General features: G+C 33.4%; 1 protein-coding gene across 1 annotated transcript in view; it reads right to left on the bottom strand.

The window, feature by feature from the left end:
* DACH2 (dachshund family transcription factor 2) overlaps positions 1–18,654 on the bottom strand; it is a 468,995-nt gene that overhangs the window by 64,075 nt on the left and 386,266 nt on the right. Inside the window, exons 6-7 of the mRNA XM_040999528.1 lie at positions 16,994–17,166; positions 2,131–2,266 (exon numbers count right to left, since the gene is read on the bottom strand). Coding sequence (XP_040855462.1) covers positions 2,131–2,266; positions 16,994–17,166 — 309 coding nt within the window. The remainder of the gene's footprint in view (positions 1–2,130; positions 2,267–16,993; positions 17,167–18,654) is intronic.

Consider the following 18,654-nt stretch of genomic DNA (forward strand, 5'->3'; position numbering starts at 1 on the left):
TCAAGCATTTTTATTAATGCATACACAATTTCATTATCATACTTGTGCAAATGTTAAATTGTCATATACAGCCAAATTACTGTCAGAAATATTATAAATTGCCACCCTACCAAGCTTTATCTAGAATATTACATTGCTTATGAAATATTTGATTTTACTTCTACATATGACTTATCTCCATATGACCCTTTCTCTTCTCTCAGTATCTGTCCTTCTGATCAATACAAAGACCATTACAACACAAGAATGTGTTTTGCAGCCAGCATTGTGACATAGCAAGCTATACCTCCTACTACAATCCAGCATTTAATGTCAAAAGCCCAGTTGGAGTCTCAGATGCTCTGCTTCTGATCTAGCTCCCTGCTAATCTGCTTGTGAAGGCAATAGAAGATGTTCCAAGCACTTGGATCCCTACTAGGTACATGAATGATTCAAATGCACTTCCTGACCCTTGACTTCAGCTTGACCCAGCTACAGTCATTGCAGCCATTTGTGGGATGAATCATTTGATGGAAGATTATTGTGCTTCTCCATCCAGTTCTGTAACTCTTCCTTTCAAATTAACAAACTAAACCTTAAAATGGAAATCTTTAATTTATCTAATTATCTTCAAAAAATAGCTTCTTGTCTTGTTCACACTCCCTTGAGTCAGCTGGACACATGTTGTGGCATCTAGGTAGCCTACCTCCCAAAAAGAAAGCACAGCTAGAACTCAGATGTCCTCCAGGAATTAAACCTAATCCCTCACAGTCATTAGCATGCCTGATTACACAATGGAACATTCTCAGCAAATACTGAAAAACAGAACAAAACTATGTTACCCAGATTGTAATCTAGACCAATCGAATAAAGCTTTGTGTGGCCTTATTATCTGTAGTTGTAAATACTCCACAGGTGAATACTATTTGAAGCCGTACTTGAGACTTAGCACATTATTAACCTAAAGATGCAAAATGGTAAATAATATGGACAGGCCGGTAAGACTTAGATGCAGGAAATGGGAAAAAATCATCATCATCCTTCCCTGGCACAAATCCAAAATTTAACATCTTTCCTAATCCCCCAAAATTCCACTCTTTTCACCCACTCCAATGCATATTTTTAAAAGGCTGGAAACAATCACTATTACAACCTGAAAAAAAGAGTTCACATTAAAGAATATCCTAGTAAGAAGACTAAAAGAGTATCAAACCCATTTTCCCACAAAGAAATGGATTAGGAAACTGGATTTCGTACATACAGAAAATTAAGAAAGATTTTACCTAGCTCAATCGATCCATAAGCATTATATGCAAACTCAAAATTCATTACAGTCAAATGCACCTACTAATGGCTGTATGCCTGAATAGGATCAAATAACAGGGGCTGATAAATAACCATGGTAAAGTCACAAAGAAAATTATTATGCTTATCATTTTACATTTCCTTAGTATTTTAAACTTCTGAAGCTTTTTTCCCTATACTTCATTTTAATACGCTATAATCAAATAACTTATGCAAGCAGTAATTTCCATAAATTAATGAAACTCGTGATCCTTAAGTGACATACTAATGATGTTATAGCCACATATTAACTGATCTCTGGCTAGATTCAAGTATGCAGCATGCCAAATCCCTGCTGAATTCTGTACTGTTGTCTATAGGGTAAACCTTCTGACACAACACAACTCATTAAAGTAGGTGAAGCCATGTTTAAAAAATTTTGTCCAAATTGTGAAGCACAGCTAAATCATACACTGATTAACTTTTATTCATTCTTACATGATCAACTACCTAAAGTATATTTTCCATTATTCAAAAGATTGCTGTGAATGGGACAAGTCTACTATATCGTATTAGCTGTTATCTACCAATAAATTGAACTAAGATAGATTCTTAAAAAACCCCGTTTGATTACTCCCCATACAATCACATAACGCAGGGAGAAGTAATTTACAGTGAATAAAGTCCTAACGTTTTAATTTCTTTTTATTTTATTATTGATATTGCCTCTGTAATTTAAATAATAACCATTTAAATCATTTACAATAAAGTGTTATCAGCTTCTCCACCTTTATTATTGCTTCCTTATTGTATAGAAATTTCCTGACAGAATATCTTCCAATTACTTGTTTCTGGTAAGTTACTCACCCATTCTCTCTGAATGATGATCCATCTGAGAGGGAGAGCTGGACACACTGCTACTGGGGTGGGAGGATGTCTGGCTCCCAGGGCGATGACTCTCTTCCAGAGAGGGAGCAGGAGAAGGACTCTCTGGGAGCCGCTCCTGGAACATAAGGAGGTAAAGGAAATGTTTCCTGTGCATTAAGTACTTCATATTTAGTCTTGTCATTTGAAATGTTAATCACCCACTTAGTTTGAAAGTGAAAATACCCACAGTATATGTTCTTAAATACATATCTTTAGTAAGAAATTATTTTGGTCCTTGCAAAATTGTAAAGGTATATCATGAGGCTTAAGTGAGAAAAGATGCTATTGCCATGACGAGTACAGCAGAGACATTCAAGGAAACTTAAATTCTATTTCCAAGAATATTCATAACTGATTTTATAGATACATAATAAAATTGATTGATATTATAAATGCCCTGATGGATGAAAAGTGTGTTATGGAGTGTGTGCATTTGGCGGGGGTGGGGGTGGAGTGTGATGCTTCCATCTAAGGAGATCTGAATATAAATATTTGAAAGCACTGGCATAAAACTCAGAAAAAAAGTAGCACCTGATACATGTGGATATTTTCCCCATAGACAAAAATTATAGCAATGATATACCAGTTACCTATCAAAACTTAGGAATTTATATTTAATTCTTCCAACAAAGTGTGCTGCTAGCCACATGTTAGCTTTTTCTAACTTACCCTAAGGTCTATAAATGGCAACTCTCTAGTACTACATAGATCTTTACAGCTTTACATAAATAATTTAATAAGATTAAACATTTTACATGCTTCTATAGCAATGTTATACTGTTCTTATAAAATTATGACCAAAGATTGCTATAAAGCATTTAAATTATTAACCAAGATTATGCATCAAAAAGTGATGAATAAATTTGAATCATTCAGTTAATTTGATCAATAAAATAACCAAATTGCAGTGTTTATGCACATATGCAATAAACGTGCTTGAATGATAGACATGCTGGGACAGAGATGTTTGCTCTAGAAAACATTTAATTCATCCATAATACATTTCTCAAATTAAATGTTCTGTCTAATTATCTGTAATTACAACATCAGTATTCTAATCATCATAACATTATGCTCATACATCTTCAAATTGATTCTGCATGACAAGCTCAAAATCCGTAACTTCTAAAGAAGATGGTTAAAAGTTATCATTTCAATGTATCAATGTTCTGCAATGTCTGTCATTTCGACTGGTAGAATGATGATTCCTCACCACGCCCCAAGATAATCCAGACCCCATTGTCATGAACAGAACTCGCTAATATGTTGCCATATATTCCTCAAATTATTTTGTGAATGTGATTAAAAACCTTAACATATAGTATATTGGGTTATTTCGTGGAACCAATCTGGTAACAAGAGCTGTTAGACATGCAAGACAAGGGCAGGGGAAAGTCCCAGAGAATTGGAATCCCCAGCTTTAAAAGTAGAGGAAGGGTACAACGAGCAAAAAAAATGTGAGTGGTCTCTAGAAAGTAAAACAAATAAGGAAATAGGATCTTCTTGGAAACCTACAGAAAGGAATGCAACATTGCCAACATTTGGCTTCTAGTTCAATGAAACCTGTATTCTACTTCTGACCAACAGATATGTGAAAATAAAGTTTCCTTGTTTTAGAACACAAAATTTGTGAAAATTCATTGTAGCAGCCTTTGAGTACTATATGGTTATTAATGCACTATGTTCATTTTAAAATGTTTCTTATACTGTTCAATAACTTCAAAGAAATAAATAACAAACATTGAGTATATAGCTGTAACATTATATAATACCAATAACTTAAAATGTATATTATATTTTTAAAATGTTAGTCATTCTAATGCTTTAAAAATAATGCTTCAAACAAAAATATACAGACATGCTTTATTTTCATTTACGATGCAAAACAGCTATAACACAATGTAACAGAGACAAAAATAAACATATAAACAACACAGAAGAAAACATTAAAGATTGTTTTATTTCTAATAAATATATATTTATATTGTGGAGGGATGGTATGGAGATAAACAATAAAAGTTATATAACGATCATACCACACATCTTCACTTTTTGAAAAGCCCAATAGTTTATCAGTTAATTGAATCCAATCTGTTTTAATATTTAAAATATATTCTACAAAATACACATAAAATGTTCTCATAAGTATTTTGATATATATATAATGAATCATTGTTCATCATATTAACCATGGTTTGTCATATAATATCATAATTAATTTCTCATATCCAGTTATTGCTGATATCTCCTGACCTGATTCTTTCTGTTATCTCATGACCCTAGTCTGCCCAGTCTCTTGTAGTATTCTACTTTCAATTGCAGTAAATTGCTTACTACATAATATCTACATGAAAGAAAACATCACTTCAGGTACCCTGTGTCTGTCAGAATGTACTTATATAGTGTTCATATAGTGTCTAAACAGTATGAGTGAACTCATGTGCATCCAAATTCACATTAAGGAATTTTGCGTAAGGACCAAATTTTGTTTCACTTCTCAGTGTTATATACTCTCACTGATTCTATTCCAAAAATATGTGCTTAAAGGTAGAGTCTTCAGCATTCCAACTGAATATTTGAAAGTAAAAAAGTGGAATTGATTGAATAACATTTATCTCTAATGTACCACAGAGTGAAGCAAGAAGGACAGAGGTATTTTGCAAAAATAGACCTGAAGAAGCATCATTGTATACCATCAAACTGAAATCACATGACTCGAATACGTGCTAATATACTAAAACGGAAACTTTTTCAAGATCTATTTAGTTTTATTGCAAAGTCACATAGACACAAGGGAGGAGAAACAGAGAGGAAGATCTTCCATCCACTGATTCACATGGCCAGAGTTGAGCCCATCCAAAACCAGGAGCCAGGAGAGTTCTCTGGGTTTCCCACGTGGGTACAGGGTCCTAAGGCTTTGGGCTTTCCCAGGTCACAAGCAGGGAGCTGGATGGGAAGCAGGGCCGCTGGGATTAAAACTGGCACCCAGATGGGATTGCGGTGAGTTCAAGGCACGGATTTTAGCCACTACACTATCACACTGACCCAAAATTTGAAAATTTTTGAGCAACTTATACCATTGATGGCTCAGAAAAACAGAAGAATACAACTGGCAGTAATATTTGGTTCTGGCCACTCTAATAAAAAATGAAAGGATAATCTGATTTTTATAAAAAGGAAAAACATGTAAAAAAATAGAAAATGCTATGAATAATGAGAAAAAAGCTGCAATGATATAATAAGGAATTTCTCCCACTATATTTAAATTTAGCATATGATCAAAAAATATGAGCTCCAATAATTTATCCTTAAACTCTTTTGCTGCTTTCAACAGCACATTATATGAAACAATAAACTGAGTTTGAAAACATGATTTAGCCAGTCAATATTGAGTGGCAGTAATATTTTGTAGGAAGCAATATTTCTGATTTAAGAATTTGTAGCCTGTACTTCCCAAAATCAATCAAGTCTCAGTTTTGTCATTATTTTCCTAAGGCAACACTGAGGTCAGATTTTTTTTTCTCTAGCCGTATAAACCATGCTAACCATGTTTGATGAGTCCAATGTCTTACTTTGATTAAAGATTAAGTGGGTTTAAAATATGTGTATACCTATATAGAATTAGAATGCTTAATTTCTGCAAAACAATGAATTTTTCCATGACTTATTTGTTTTTCATAAGTAAACAGATCCATTTTTCAGTGCTGTAATCAGTATGCATCTATTTAGCTACTTAACTGCAATGCGTTTTGGTTCATTAGGTGGCTACTGTTGTGTCTCAGCCTAGTTAAAATTTCACAGCAAGTTAATCTGTTTTATTACAAATGAGAACACAAGTGATAATGTCCTCACCATTTGCCAAATACAGGGTTAACAGTATTTGCAACAAATCAGTAAGGGCATTAAAAAAGGAAAATTGCAAGTCTAAAACCCCAATCATTTTTACTCATTGATGACTTCATTTTATGTGGCATTTATGACTTTTACAACCCTGTTACTTTTCACGTCTTTCATTCACAACACATCAAAAACAGCTGAGGCAGAATTCCTCCGGGCTCAGATTTGCAGAGGTGTGAGATGTCCAAACTTGGCACATACAAGTCAATACTTATTTTTTCTCAGAAGCTGGTAAAAATCACCTTCAGCAATAACCCAAATTCTATCATATACTTACATAGCTTAAAATGTATGCTTGAGGCAGGCATTGCAGTATAGCGAGTTAAGCTCCTGCCAGTGATGCCAGCATCCCTTATGGGCACTAGTTTGAATCCAAACTGCACCAATTCTGATCCAATCCATTGCTAATGCACCTAGGAAAACACTGGAAGATGGTCCAAGTGTTTGGGTGCCCACACAGGAGAACTTGATGAAGTTCCTACCTACTGGTTTGTCCCTGGCCCAACTCAGGCTGTTGTGATGATTTGGGGAATCAATCAGCAGATGGAAAATCTCTCTGTCTTTACCTCTCTCTAAATAATAAATCTTTTATTTTAAAAAGTTTATGCTTAAAAAGAAAGCTTTTACAGAAATATTAATTTGAGAATGTGGATAGCGTTAAAATGCTTGTGAAATCTTTTAATTCATTTTGCAGGAATACTTTGAAATTTCTTTATACTATCTTTTCTTCTATCAAATCATGCTATTGAGTTTTGAGATTTATCACAAACAACCAAAAGAAGCACTGTTCATATTAAATCACTTTCACATTCATAAAACCCCAGGATAATTGTTGCGGAAAAATCGTTTTTTTATAAGGTTTAACAAGTCAGTTTATTTTAGAATTTAGCTTAATGGCACAGAAAAATCACCTCTGGTCATGGAGATCATTTATTTCACTTCAAAATAGTTCACATTCTTGAAACAATGGCAATATACACAGAAATTATGAATTACACCTGTAATACGTGTGTGAAAATTTTCTACTATGTGGTTGTATTTTTTACACCTGTATTTCATTGTCTTTAATAAAAACAATCTCAATGTTGACTTGGTGCCTCTGATAGCATAGTGTATTGATTTTTGTCAAGCACTTGGTATTACATAATATATAATTTGCTTCCAAACTTTTATTTAATTTGAATTCAACTCTCACTGTAATCACTCTTCCAAATGTTAATCTATTAATGAGTTCCTAAAGGACTTAGTGGCATTTCACAGATGAGGAGTGGCTTTTGGAAGTTATCTGAATGCTAGATATTTTATTCAAATATTTGTCTTGATATTTCATATTTAATTGATGTGTTCCTTCTGCACCGTCACCAGAGTCCTGTAGAAATCGATTATATTGTGTCTTGACATGCTTTAATAATAAAACTAGGAACAGGAAAATTAGGAAAAATTTTTTGTTCATTGTTGCTACTAACTTGTCTTACCGATAATTCCCATGTTCATGTTTAGACTTGGTGTCTTTGAATTCTATTGGAAGAGTGACACTGTGGGGATCTTTATGAACTAATTTAGCAATTAATCTGCGTTCCACAATGATCAGTCTCTCATTTTATTTAAAATAAATAAATATATTTATTTATTTAAATAAATATGCATTTAATTTATTCAATTAAATTTATTCAAATAAAATTTATTTAATTTTTTGAATAATTATTTAAAATTAAAAAACACTGATGATGGTAGCAAATTTTTAATTAACTTAAAACAGCAAGGGGGGCTTTGAGATTAAACAAGAAAATACAACGTATTGTGTTAAGATGTTCGTGTCAAACAGTGGAATACTTGGATTCTATGCCAGGTTTTAGTTTGTGTCTCCTACTGAAGCAGTTTGTATGAGAGACATAAACTGAATTTTTGGTTCCTGATTCTGACCCTTGCCCAGCCCCAGACATTGTCTGCATTTGTGTAGTAAGCCAGAGGACCGGAGCTCTATCTCTCATCCTGTTTTTTTTTTTGTTGTTGTTGTTTTTGTTGTTGATCAGATAAATAATTTTTACAAAAATGTTAAGAACTCAATTTAGAAATTGTTAAACTCACTAACACAGTTTAGCGCTTATCTTGCCATATATGTGTTTCTTTAGTTTATGTAATAAAAGAAATCCACAATACTGTTTTATCCAAGTGTGGTTAACTAACAACACTCAGGGAAAATACTCTAGCAGATGAATTTTTTTTCTTCTGCAGTGGTTTTGAAGGCATCATATCGCCTATAACAAGAGGCAACTCAATATTATGAAATGATGTCAAATAGAGGCTATAGCTGGAACCTTTTCTAGTTAGAAAGGTATAAAAAGCATAAAAGCATCCTATGTGTGAATAATAAGACATTTGGGCAAGGATTCTATTACCTTTTTAGTGTGTTTACCTTATTCTGGAAGAATTTGACAGATTAGGCAAATCAGCCATGATATCTGCTCACAGAACAGTAAATGCCCTCAACTGGGAAAACGGGTACTTCAGCGAGAAAATACATGGATTTCGAATTATGTTGTGGACTTGGAACTCTGCCAAACAAATAAACAATGATCCTCAATTCATCTCCAATGCATCTTCATCTCATGTTCTAAAAGTAGTATCCTTGTCCTTTCATAAATTACTCAGGACAAGATGCAAGTAACGATTTTTCAGTGGGTTTGAATGATCACAAAAAAGCCTTCTCTGTGTTGACTAATTTTAATACCAGATGTTCACATGCTAATGTCACTGCCTTGTGACCATTTCCTATCAATTCATTAATTGCCAGCTGCTCAGTCAAACAAGAAGCACAGCTAATCAGATGCCATTGGTAAACAGCCAAATAACAGCTTCCTGCATAAATTTCTTATACTTGTTATCGTAGAAAACTATGGCACAAGAAAATCACAAAGTTTCCCACAAATACGTACAAAATATGTTATCAAAATTTAAATGTCCAACAGGGAATAGATTTTTATACCAGCCAGGTATGTTACCTATTTTGGTCTTCTGCATTTTGCCATATTCAGTGATACAGCTGAAGTATGACTGCTGTTGCAAGCCATATGATCAAAATGCAATTTCCAATTCGTGTTACACTTGTATTAGTTATTACCTACAAATGCTAATGGCTGAGCCAACACTAAAGGGATCTCAGCCAAGACTAAAAGCTGCTGTGTGCATAGCATAGCAGTTTTCCCAAACTGTTTGTTGGCAAAACAACAATAATAACAAGAAACATTTGTTTATTTCCTGTAATGTCTTTTTTTACATGTTTTGAAACCCTCTGTTAATATATTTATATGGAACACACTCTCCCAAAGTTTGATATCCAGCTTGGTATCCTAACTTTCATTGATTAATGCAACAAATATTTATTGTGTGTCGATGCATCTCACTGATGATGGAAGAAAGATCTTTGAGTGTTTTTGTGTAGTATATGTTTACCACGGTCCAAATTAAAGATCAATAACTCATGTAAGCATTCAAATAGTAGTGAAATAAAACGCAAAGAACATAGATTTTAATATTAAAATAAGCACCCTCTTCAGAATCCAACAGGCCCCTAGCTGTTATGTGATTTCAAGATACGGTAGGCATTACAAATGAACATATGTCCACTATGAATGGGACAAACACTTGGAGGTGAATCAAATTGTGAGAGCACCCTTTTTCTTGAGACTGAGAGAATTCAGAAGAATCCATATACAGGACTGCTGTCTCAAGAGAACTCTTGGTAATATTACTTTCTATTGGTTGCATTTACACTAAAATAGCTATTAATATATTCATCTGAAAGGAAGAGAAAGAGAACAGGAGAACATTCCTAAGTGAAAGTAGTGACTGGGGCTAAGTTGGAGTGGAATCAGAGTGAACTCAATTTAGGTCTCCCATGTGGGTGGCAGGAAGCCAGATACTTGAACTCTAACTGCTGATTCAAGCATCTCGTTATCTGTAGCCCACAATTAAACCCGGGTCTTTCAGGTGAGTGGCAGGGACCTAAGTGCATGCTACCTCCCAGGATATCTATTACAAGAAGCTAAATGGAAATGAAGCCAAATCTCAAACCAGAGCACTCAGATATGGGATGCAATCACCAAATCAATGCCTTAGCCACTGAACATATGTTTGTTTCATATACAATTGGATTTATACAGCCTTACAAGGCTCTTGGCTACCATATTGGACAACAGTGCTGTCATATTTGCATTTCATGTGTCTAAAATTCATTGTTGATTGTTTAAATCCACGGAAGTAAGAATACCTAACTAATTTGTGAGTCATAGACGATTTTCTCTAGAAGCCTAAACCTATGAAATTCTTACAACCTCTGAGAGCACTAAAAAGCTACACTTTTCTCTGTGACCTGTGACAATTATCAAACAAAACAAAATAAAACATGGATCCAGCTCAGTGGCCTAGTGGCTAAAGTCCTCCTCTTCGTCTTCCATAAGCTGGGATCCCATATAGGCGACAGTTCGTATCCTGGAAGACTCGCTTCCCACCCAGCTCCCTGTTTGTGGCCTGGGAAAACAGTTGAGAACGGCCCAAAGCCCTGGGACCCTGCACCCAAGTGGGAGTCCTGGAAGAGGTTCCAGGCTCCTGGCTTCGAATTGGCTCAGCTCCAACCATTGCATCAGCTTGGGGAATGAATTAACAAATGGAAGACCTTCCTCTCTGTCTCTCCTTCTATCTACATAACTGACTTTGCAATAAAAATAAATCTATTTTTTAAATGTAAAAGTGACCACAGCAGATCTCCTTTATGGTAGCTTTCAATATTTAAGGACATTTTCAGGCACAAATACTTTAAACCATTAAACTTTTTCACACTGAGGTAGAAATATTGATACATTACAAAGAAATAAATGGCTCCTAATTAATTTTGCTTAAGTACTTTGCAATCTGACATCATTCTATATTAAGGTATAAAACTATTTTAGTTGTACGTATTTATGGAGTACAGTATAACAATTTGATGCATGCATTAAATGTGTAACCACTAACCAGGTCAATTAAGCATCTCTATTATGAAACCTGTTTTCATAAATATTTTTAAAATTTGGAACTTATTATTTAACACATTACACATGTTTATGGGACATAGTGTGCTCTTTTAGTAAATGTATACAATTTAAATAAGAAAGCAAACTCCTTATTGAGTTGTTCTTAGTGAGACTTCTCAAACTTTTAGTTAACTTATTACACTCTACAAAACTATAACTTGATAGGTAGATTAGTTGAAAAGTGCATCTTGTTCAACTTTTCAAATGAATGGGGAAGAGATAACATTGAGAGGTCCATTCAATAAACATGTAACATCTGGCATAATGCTTTAAAAGGAAAATGTTTTCTGCAGCCTGTTCTATTCACAGTCAAGTATTAATGGACATTCAGTCAATCTGTGAGTCAGTTGCTACAGTTGAAATCAGCAATGATGGAAATATTTACACATTAGAAAATGGTAAATGTTTTACACCACATGTTTTGTTTTGTCTTGTTTTGGAAGACTGGTTTGTAAACATCAGTGGATGCCAGGCCAAGCACAAAGGTACTTTAAAAAGTTCATGGAAAAATTAGATGAAAAGATGCTTACTTTGATGTGAAAATGTTTTTGAAATTGATGCACGATCTTTACTAAGTACACATTTTCAATGAGTTTTTTTAATGATTTTGGATTAAAGTCTTAAATAAGTAAATACAAAAATAAATAATATATGCATAAGTCTATTGTAGAAATCTAGCTTTTTAATTTCATTTTAATGTTCAACAATGTCTGGCTAAGCAAATATTAAGCACATGAATAAATTGATGAAATTCTGTGTTCATTTTAGACTATAAACATTCAAATAAACACATCTAGATAGCTAAATTGTAAAAAAAAAAAAAATAGCGTACACTTTGTTGACACACATGGAATCACTGTTGCCTGCCTCTCACGACATTCTTGTTAAGGACCTGGAGAAAACAGAGTCAAAAATGCTACCGTGACAAAGCATCTGCTATTAAAAGTTTCAGCACACAGATGGTAGAAAAACATAAAACACTCTATGTAGTTTCCTTTCAGTTTATAACTCAGGACCTTTGGTCTGGCAGGGGATAAAAAATAAATCTGCTCCAATGTCAGAGCAAAATTTAGGAGTTTATTGTACATTGATTTTTTTTAAAGATTTATTTATTTATTTACTTATTGGAAAGGCAGACATACAGAGATGGGGATAGACAGAAAGGAAGATCTGTCCGATGGCTCACTCCCCAAGCGGCCGAAATGTCTGGAGCTGAGCCAATCTGAAGGCAGGAGCCAGGAACTCTTCTGGGTCTCCCACGTGGGTGCAGGGTACCAAGGCTTTGTGCCATTCTTGACTGCTTTCCCAGGCCACAAACAGGGAGCTGGATGGGAAGTGGGGCTGCCGTGATTAGAACCGGCGACCATATGGGATCCCAGCATACACAAGCTGAGGACTTTAACCACTATGCTATTGTGCCAGGCCCTGTATATTGAAATTTTAATGAAGAATTAAAATTTCTAGGGTTATTCTGTTTATTATTTCCCTCACACATTATAGCTTGCACCTGGATAACTACCTAATACATAGTAAGGATTCAGTTAATGGAGACAAAATTATAGAAAACCAACAAACTTTTTGAACCATACATCTGTGATTTCTACTGATTCAATTATTTTCCAAGATAAGCTTACTGATAGATGACAAATTTGTTCTCCTGAATTAAAACAAAGAAGTTACACAATTTATAGATAAGTCTAACCAGACTTTATATGTAGACCATACAAGGAAAGTGCTATATGTACATGCACAAACAAGATATATAAAATATAAGATTAATTTGCAGAAAAGAAAGCAGAAGAGTAAAAAGTAAGACTAGACTAGTTGCTTCCAGATTCTTTGACTAGGAATGCCAAAAACTGGAAATAGGTATCATTTGTGCAGCCAATCATTCACTTACTTGATATCTTCCATGCAACCTAATATTTTTTTTAATATTTAAAATATTACAACCTAATATTTTTAAAGATCTATTTTAAATGGAGATTGTAATTATAATCTCATGCTTATCAATAACAATTACTAGCACAGCTGACATTGTGGAGAAGCGTGGCAGGTATCTAGACGGGCTGGAGAAAGTCACTTCAGTATTACACCTTGCTTTTTTGTTTTGTTTTAAACTCAAAGGCTTTTTAAGTGATATTAATTAAAAGGAAAGTTTTACTGAAAGCAAAAAATAAACTTAGAGAAAACAAACAGGAACAATTTAAATTAATCAATAACTTTCGTGTCACTTTTCATAATTTTTCACAAATTTCAGTTAATATAAAGACATACTATGGCCGCCTTTTATAGCATGCCCCATTCTATTACTGTGGCTATAAATTGAAAAAAAATACTTTTGAAGATATATTTTACATTTATCAAATGATACATAGAAAAGTGGGACTAGGAATCAATTTTATTTCTCATAGTTTATAGTGGATTTGCTTTACTTTCCATGGTTTATAGTGGATATGATTGAAAGAAATCTAATTTCATAGTTGTGGCATTTATTACTAAATATTAAATGTCTTACAAATATTGTGGAAGGATATTTAATTCTAAATGGTAAATTTGATATATAAAAGATGAAAATATGCACTTAAATTTAATTATTTTATACAGCAATGAGTAACACTAATATCAATATTTGTGTTTTTTAAGTTAACTAGTAGTATGAATTTGTAAATGCAAACAATATACATGCTTTTGTTTGAATATTTCTATGATAAATCTCACACAGATCTGCTCAAGTAATACAAGATTTTAATACAATGAACCTTGAGATTGTGCTTCATCATGAATAACATTAAGAGCAAATTCCATTGAAAGACACATGAATAAAAGTGTGAAATTTATGTCTTTATAACTGGGTATCAAAGGAGTATGGCTGATATCACATTGTTAACTTTTCTCACAAAGAAAGTGAGACTTTAACATGCAAAAGCGCATCTGTAAATTAGAAGACTTTTTTTAAACTATAGTTTGTTTTTCTAAAATGTTTGTTTGAAAGTTAAAATGAGAGAGAAATGAATCTTCCATTATTTGGATCACTTGCCAACTTGCTAACATTTGCAGCCAAAATACTGGAACTCCATCTAGGCCGCCTCTGTGGGCAACAAAAACTCAAATACTTAGACCATCCTGTTAGCTCACAGGTAATGTAACAGGAGACTGGATTGGAAGTAAGTAGACAAAATCCCTATGAAACTCTGATACAGGTTGATGGTATTGTCTCCATTGACAGCTCAATTTGATGTGCCACAATGCTTGTTTCCACTATAATTTTTCTTGTAAATTATTATTTTAAAGCTATTAAAGTCCAAAAGTACTTATAAAAAAAAAAAAAAAAAAAAAAGAAAGAAAAAACCTTGAGGCCATCATTATGGTATAGCAGGAAAAGTACTGTGTGTCCTGGCTACTTCATTGGAATTCAGCTCTCCTACTAATGAACCTGGGAAAGCATCAGAGGATGGCCAAAGTGTTTGTGCCCTATCATCTAGATAAAGTTGCTGGCTTCCGGCTTCAGCTTGGCCTACCCAGCCCTGGCCATTGTGGGCCATCTTGGGAGTCAACCAACAGACAGAAAATTTTTCTCTCTCTCTCTGTCTCTCTCTCTTTCTCTCTGTAACTGAAATTTATGTAGGTAAATAAAACATTCACACCTCAATTAAAATCCTTATGCTAGTCACTGAAATCATTTTTTCTTCCTTTTCATTTTCCTATTATTCACCAATGGAGATCATTTAAATAGATTTATAGATACATTTTGTTGAAGACATTTGAATGAAATGCATTTCTTTCAGTTTCCAGTAGTCAAAATACCTGAAAGTAGATACATTTTCCTTAAGCATACAGTAATTTCTATGCTTTTGAAGCACTTATACAAGCAAATAATCAAACACCCACATTTAAAAGATAGTATCAAGCTTCATTTGTGACAGTTCTTTTTTTTAGAGAAAGTTGTTCATGAAATGGACTAAGTTGCAAAAATCAAAATTACATTGTTTTAATCATAAAAAATTGGATTAAGGAGAAGATAATTATCCTTTCTTTTTCCACAACTATAATCATCACCATCAATGACCAGATTGTAGTCATGAATCCTATTCCTACTGCCTCTCCACTACAAAATATTCACAGACCTCCTAACTGGTCCAAAAATTTCATCCAGAATGTGTCAGATTTTACAAAACTGATCAAATGTACTTTGGAAGAGCTGCAAACATACCTCCATTAAGACTTCCTTTCCATCAATTAAAGAGTGAATGAAAATATTATTATTTTCAACTGCCTTTACTTTCTTAATGCATTTTCCTAATTTGTATATGAATTCATGTTCTCTTAGTAACTATATTATTTCACAACTATGGGAAACATATTCCACTCTTTAAAATATGTTCATGGGAAATTTCATTCTTATAGACAACTCTAATTGTCAATTACATTTTGGTCAAACATTGAAAAACAGAGTTCTGATCTGTGGGGATAGCCTAATCCATTAACAGACACAATCTTTATAAGAAACAGATTTTGACTTATCTGTTGTTATAAACAGAGGATTGATTTTATTTCTCTTTCTTACAAAGGTTATGTTTCACATTTTATTCAGTGATTTTAGGAGCGCCTCAAACTAGACATTATTTTTCAAATGGAGCAAAAATGTCAACAATGTCAATTTTCTCCAGCTGCACTTCTTTTTCCTCCATGCCTATTCATTATTATCTTACCAATAGTACAAAACTCAAATCAATCAATTGCAATTATTTCCTGAAATGTGCTCCATTTTTCCTACTTGCTAAGTTTGACCACTATCTCTTACACATACCTGCAATACTTGATAGTTTTCTTATGTTGTCAATCAAAATATATCCTATTAGAGTAAGTTAAGTGGGTACTTGTTTGTTTCACATTTAGTTTCCATGTACATGTAAGTCAGAGAATATTCCTAAATTAGTATGTTAACATATTTTGCAATATAATGACATATATAAGGTATATTTGTTGAAAAAAATGAAGGAAGAATTCATGTGTTGCTGTATCATGTATGAGCTTCAAATATTATATATCCTTATATCATTTCTTCAGCAAAAGAGAAAAAAAATATTTCAAAGCCTAGTACATGTGATATTTAGAGAAGGTAGAGATGCCACGTGCCAAATGAATAAGAATCAGGAGAAATAATAAAATATCACTTATGTTTATCTGAATGTCCCTAAACCTTTGAAAAGTAGATTTTAATGATGACCATAACATGATCAATATTTAATATTTCACTAGATTTAACAAATATTTTATATGCATTATTTTCAGATAATGAATGAATGAAGTAGGTTCTATCTTTACTGTAACATAAATTTTATTGTTGAAGGAATACATTCCAGTGGGTTAGATAGCACGTCCATGGTTTTTCACCTAATACGTTGAAACTCAAAATTGAACCCCAGTCTGTCTGACTTTGTGGTATATTCTCTCAAAATTACCTATCTATAACACTCCAAAAAGATCCCCAGTGCTCAATTTGTTTCACCACAGAAATGGGAATGTTTTTTGCACACTATTCTGCTCTGTCTTTAGTCTGGTTATGCGCCAAACACACTGTGCACATGAGTGTAAGAGAGGAAGGGAGAGTTAAAACTGAGATATGTTGTCATGGAATGAAAAGAAACAAACAGCAATGAAACAAAACACCTTGCAGGCCTAGACAGAAACTAAACTCATCAATACTGTACACTTACCAACTGAGTCAATGAGCTGTGTTTTACTACTGAAGATCCAGGGCTTTGGCTAATCTTTTATCAAAATTCACATATAATTAACACCTTTGTTCTCTTCTAAATCGTGATTCTTACCTTAATAACAGAGGCACCAGCTCTGGAGAGTGGACTGTGAATCTGGGCTGCAGCAGCCATGTTGGCAATAGTATTGAGATGGTTCATCTGATTCATTGCCATGGCAACTGAAGCAGGAGGTAAGCTGACTGGAAGTAGGGGATGAGGCATCATCATAAATGGCAGATCCAGTCCTAAAAGAGACAGTACATGTTAAACTTGCTACAATGTGATACTATGAAATCATTTTGTAAAAGTATCCAAAATCATTATCACTTGCTTCTGTAAAATAAATCAAGGGTGTTTTTTTTTGCCACTAATCATGTATATGGGATTTGACATTCCTAAATATTTTAAATGTTTCAATATTTATAAATTTTATTATAAGTGTGTTTTATTCTTACTTTCACTCCCAAACTATTAATGAAAAGAATTTTTATACATAAAGCAGATAAAAATATTAAAGCCATATATCATGTGCTTAAAGAATAGAAAGTAACATTCATTTTATTCACTGTAATGTATTAATGTGCTGATAATTTCTTGGCTCCATATTTTCTTTAAGAGAATTAGTCGTGCTGGTAAAGCAGGTTGCAGACTGTATAAGCTTCGAAATTATTGAGAAAAATAAAACTTGGAATATGCAATATTATTTTATATGCAAACCTAAAATGAATGCTCACAGTTCTAATTTTAAATCCTTATTAATAAAAACCAAATTCACCATTAAAATTTCAACTTGCTTTCTGTTTTAATGACAACACTAGCATTGTTTAGTAGTACAGAGAATTTCATTTGTTTGTTTATGCATTTTGAAATAATTTTCCTACATTTTTCCTCCGTTAAAAATTATTTCAAGTATTGTCGACACTCAACTAGTAGTGACTACACCAAATATGCTTACTGTAAAAGATGACAATTAAAATCTTTGTTCACTTGCCCCTAAATAGGCTGAGATTTGCAGGAGGTAAGTGGGTTATTTGTGTGCAGAGCTGAAGAAAGTTAGCCTAGGATTACAGATGTTAACATGATTATAAGCAAACCCTGGCACTTTAAAATGCATTTTAAACTCATACATCTACAGTAACCTTGCCCTATTTTGGAAATAAGCCCAGAAACCATCAATCTTTTAAAGATGTTCTAAAACATCCTTGCCCATAATTTCTGTAAATTATCACAGACTATAGAAATTCTATAATAGATAACATTTTTGTTGTTAACCCACACAATTATCAGCTATTAATAGCATCCTTTTTTTTTTGCACTCTGTTACTTCTGATTTCTTCTCCTATCATAAAAAATAAAACAGAAAACAATTTGTAGAGAATGTATTCAGAGGTTCCCTAAATTTCTTTATTCAAAACAACAGTGGCAGTAACATAAACACTTCAAAAAAAAGAAAAAAAGAAAAAAAAACTTTACAGCCAGAATTTTTCCCATTTTATGGATTGTCTTTTAATTATTTAACAGTGTGCTTCACAGAGCAGGTTTTATGTTTTTAAATGTGTTTTGCTTATTTGAATGGTAGAGAACGGGACATACACTGCAGGTGCGTGCACGCTTGCACGTGCATACACACACAAACACACACACACACACACACACATACACACACTAAGAGATTTATCTTCCATCTGCTGGTTCACTCCCCAAATTGCTGCAATAGCCAAGGTTGAATGAAT

This window comes from Ochotona curzoniae, unplaced genomic scaffold (genome assembly GCF_017591425.1).
Source record: "Ochotona curzoniae isolate NIBS_2020 unplaced genomic scaffold, NIBS_Ocur_1.0 scaffold_1852, whole genome shotgun sequence".
Taxonomy (NCBI): Eukaryota; Metazoa; Chordata; class Mammalia; order Lagomorpha; family Ochotonidae; genus Ochotona; species Ochotona curzoniae.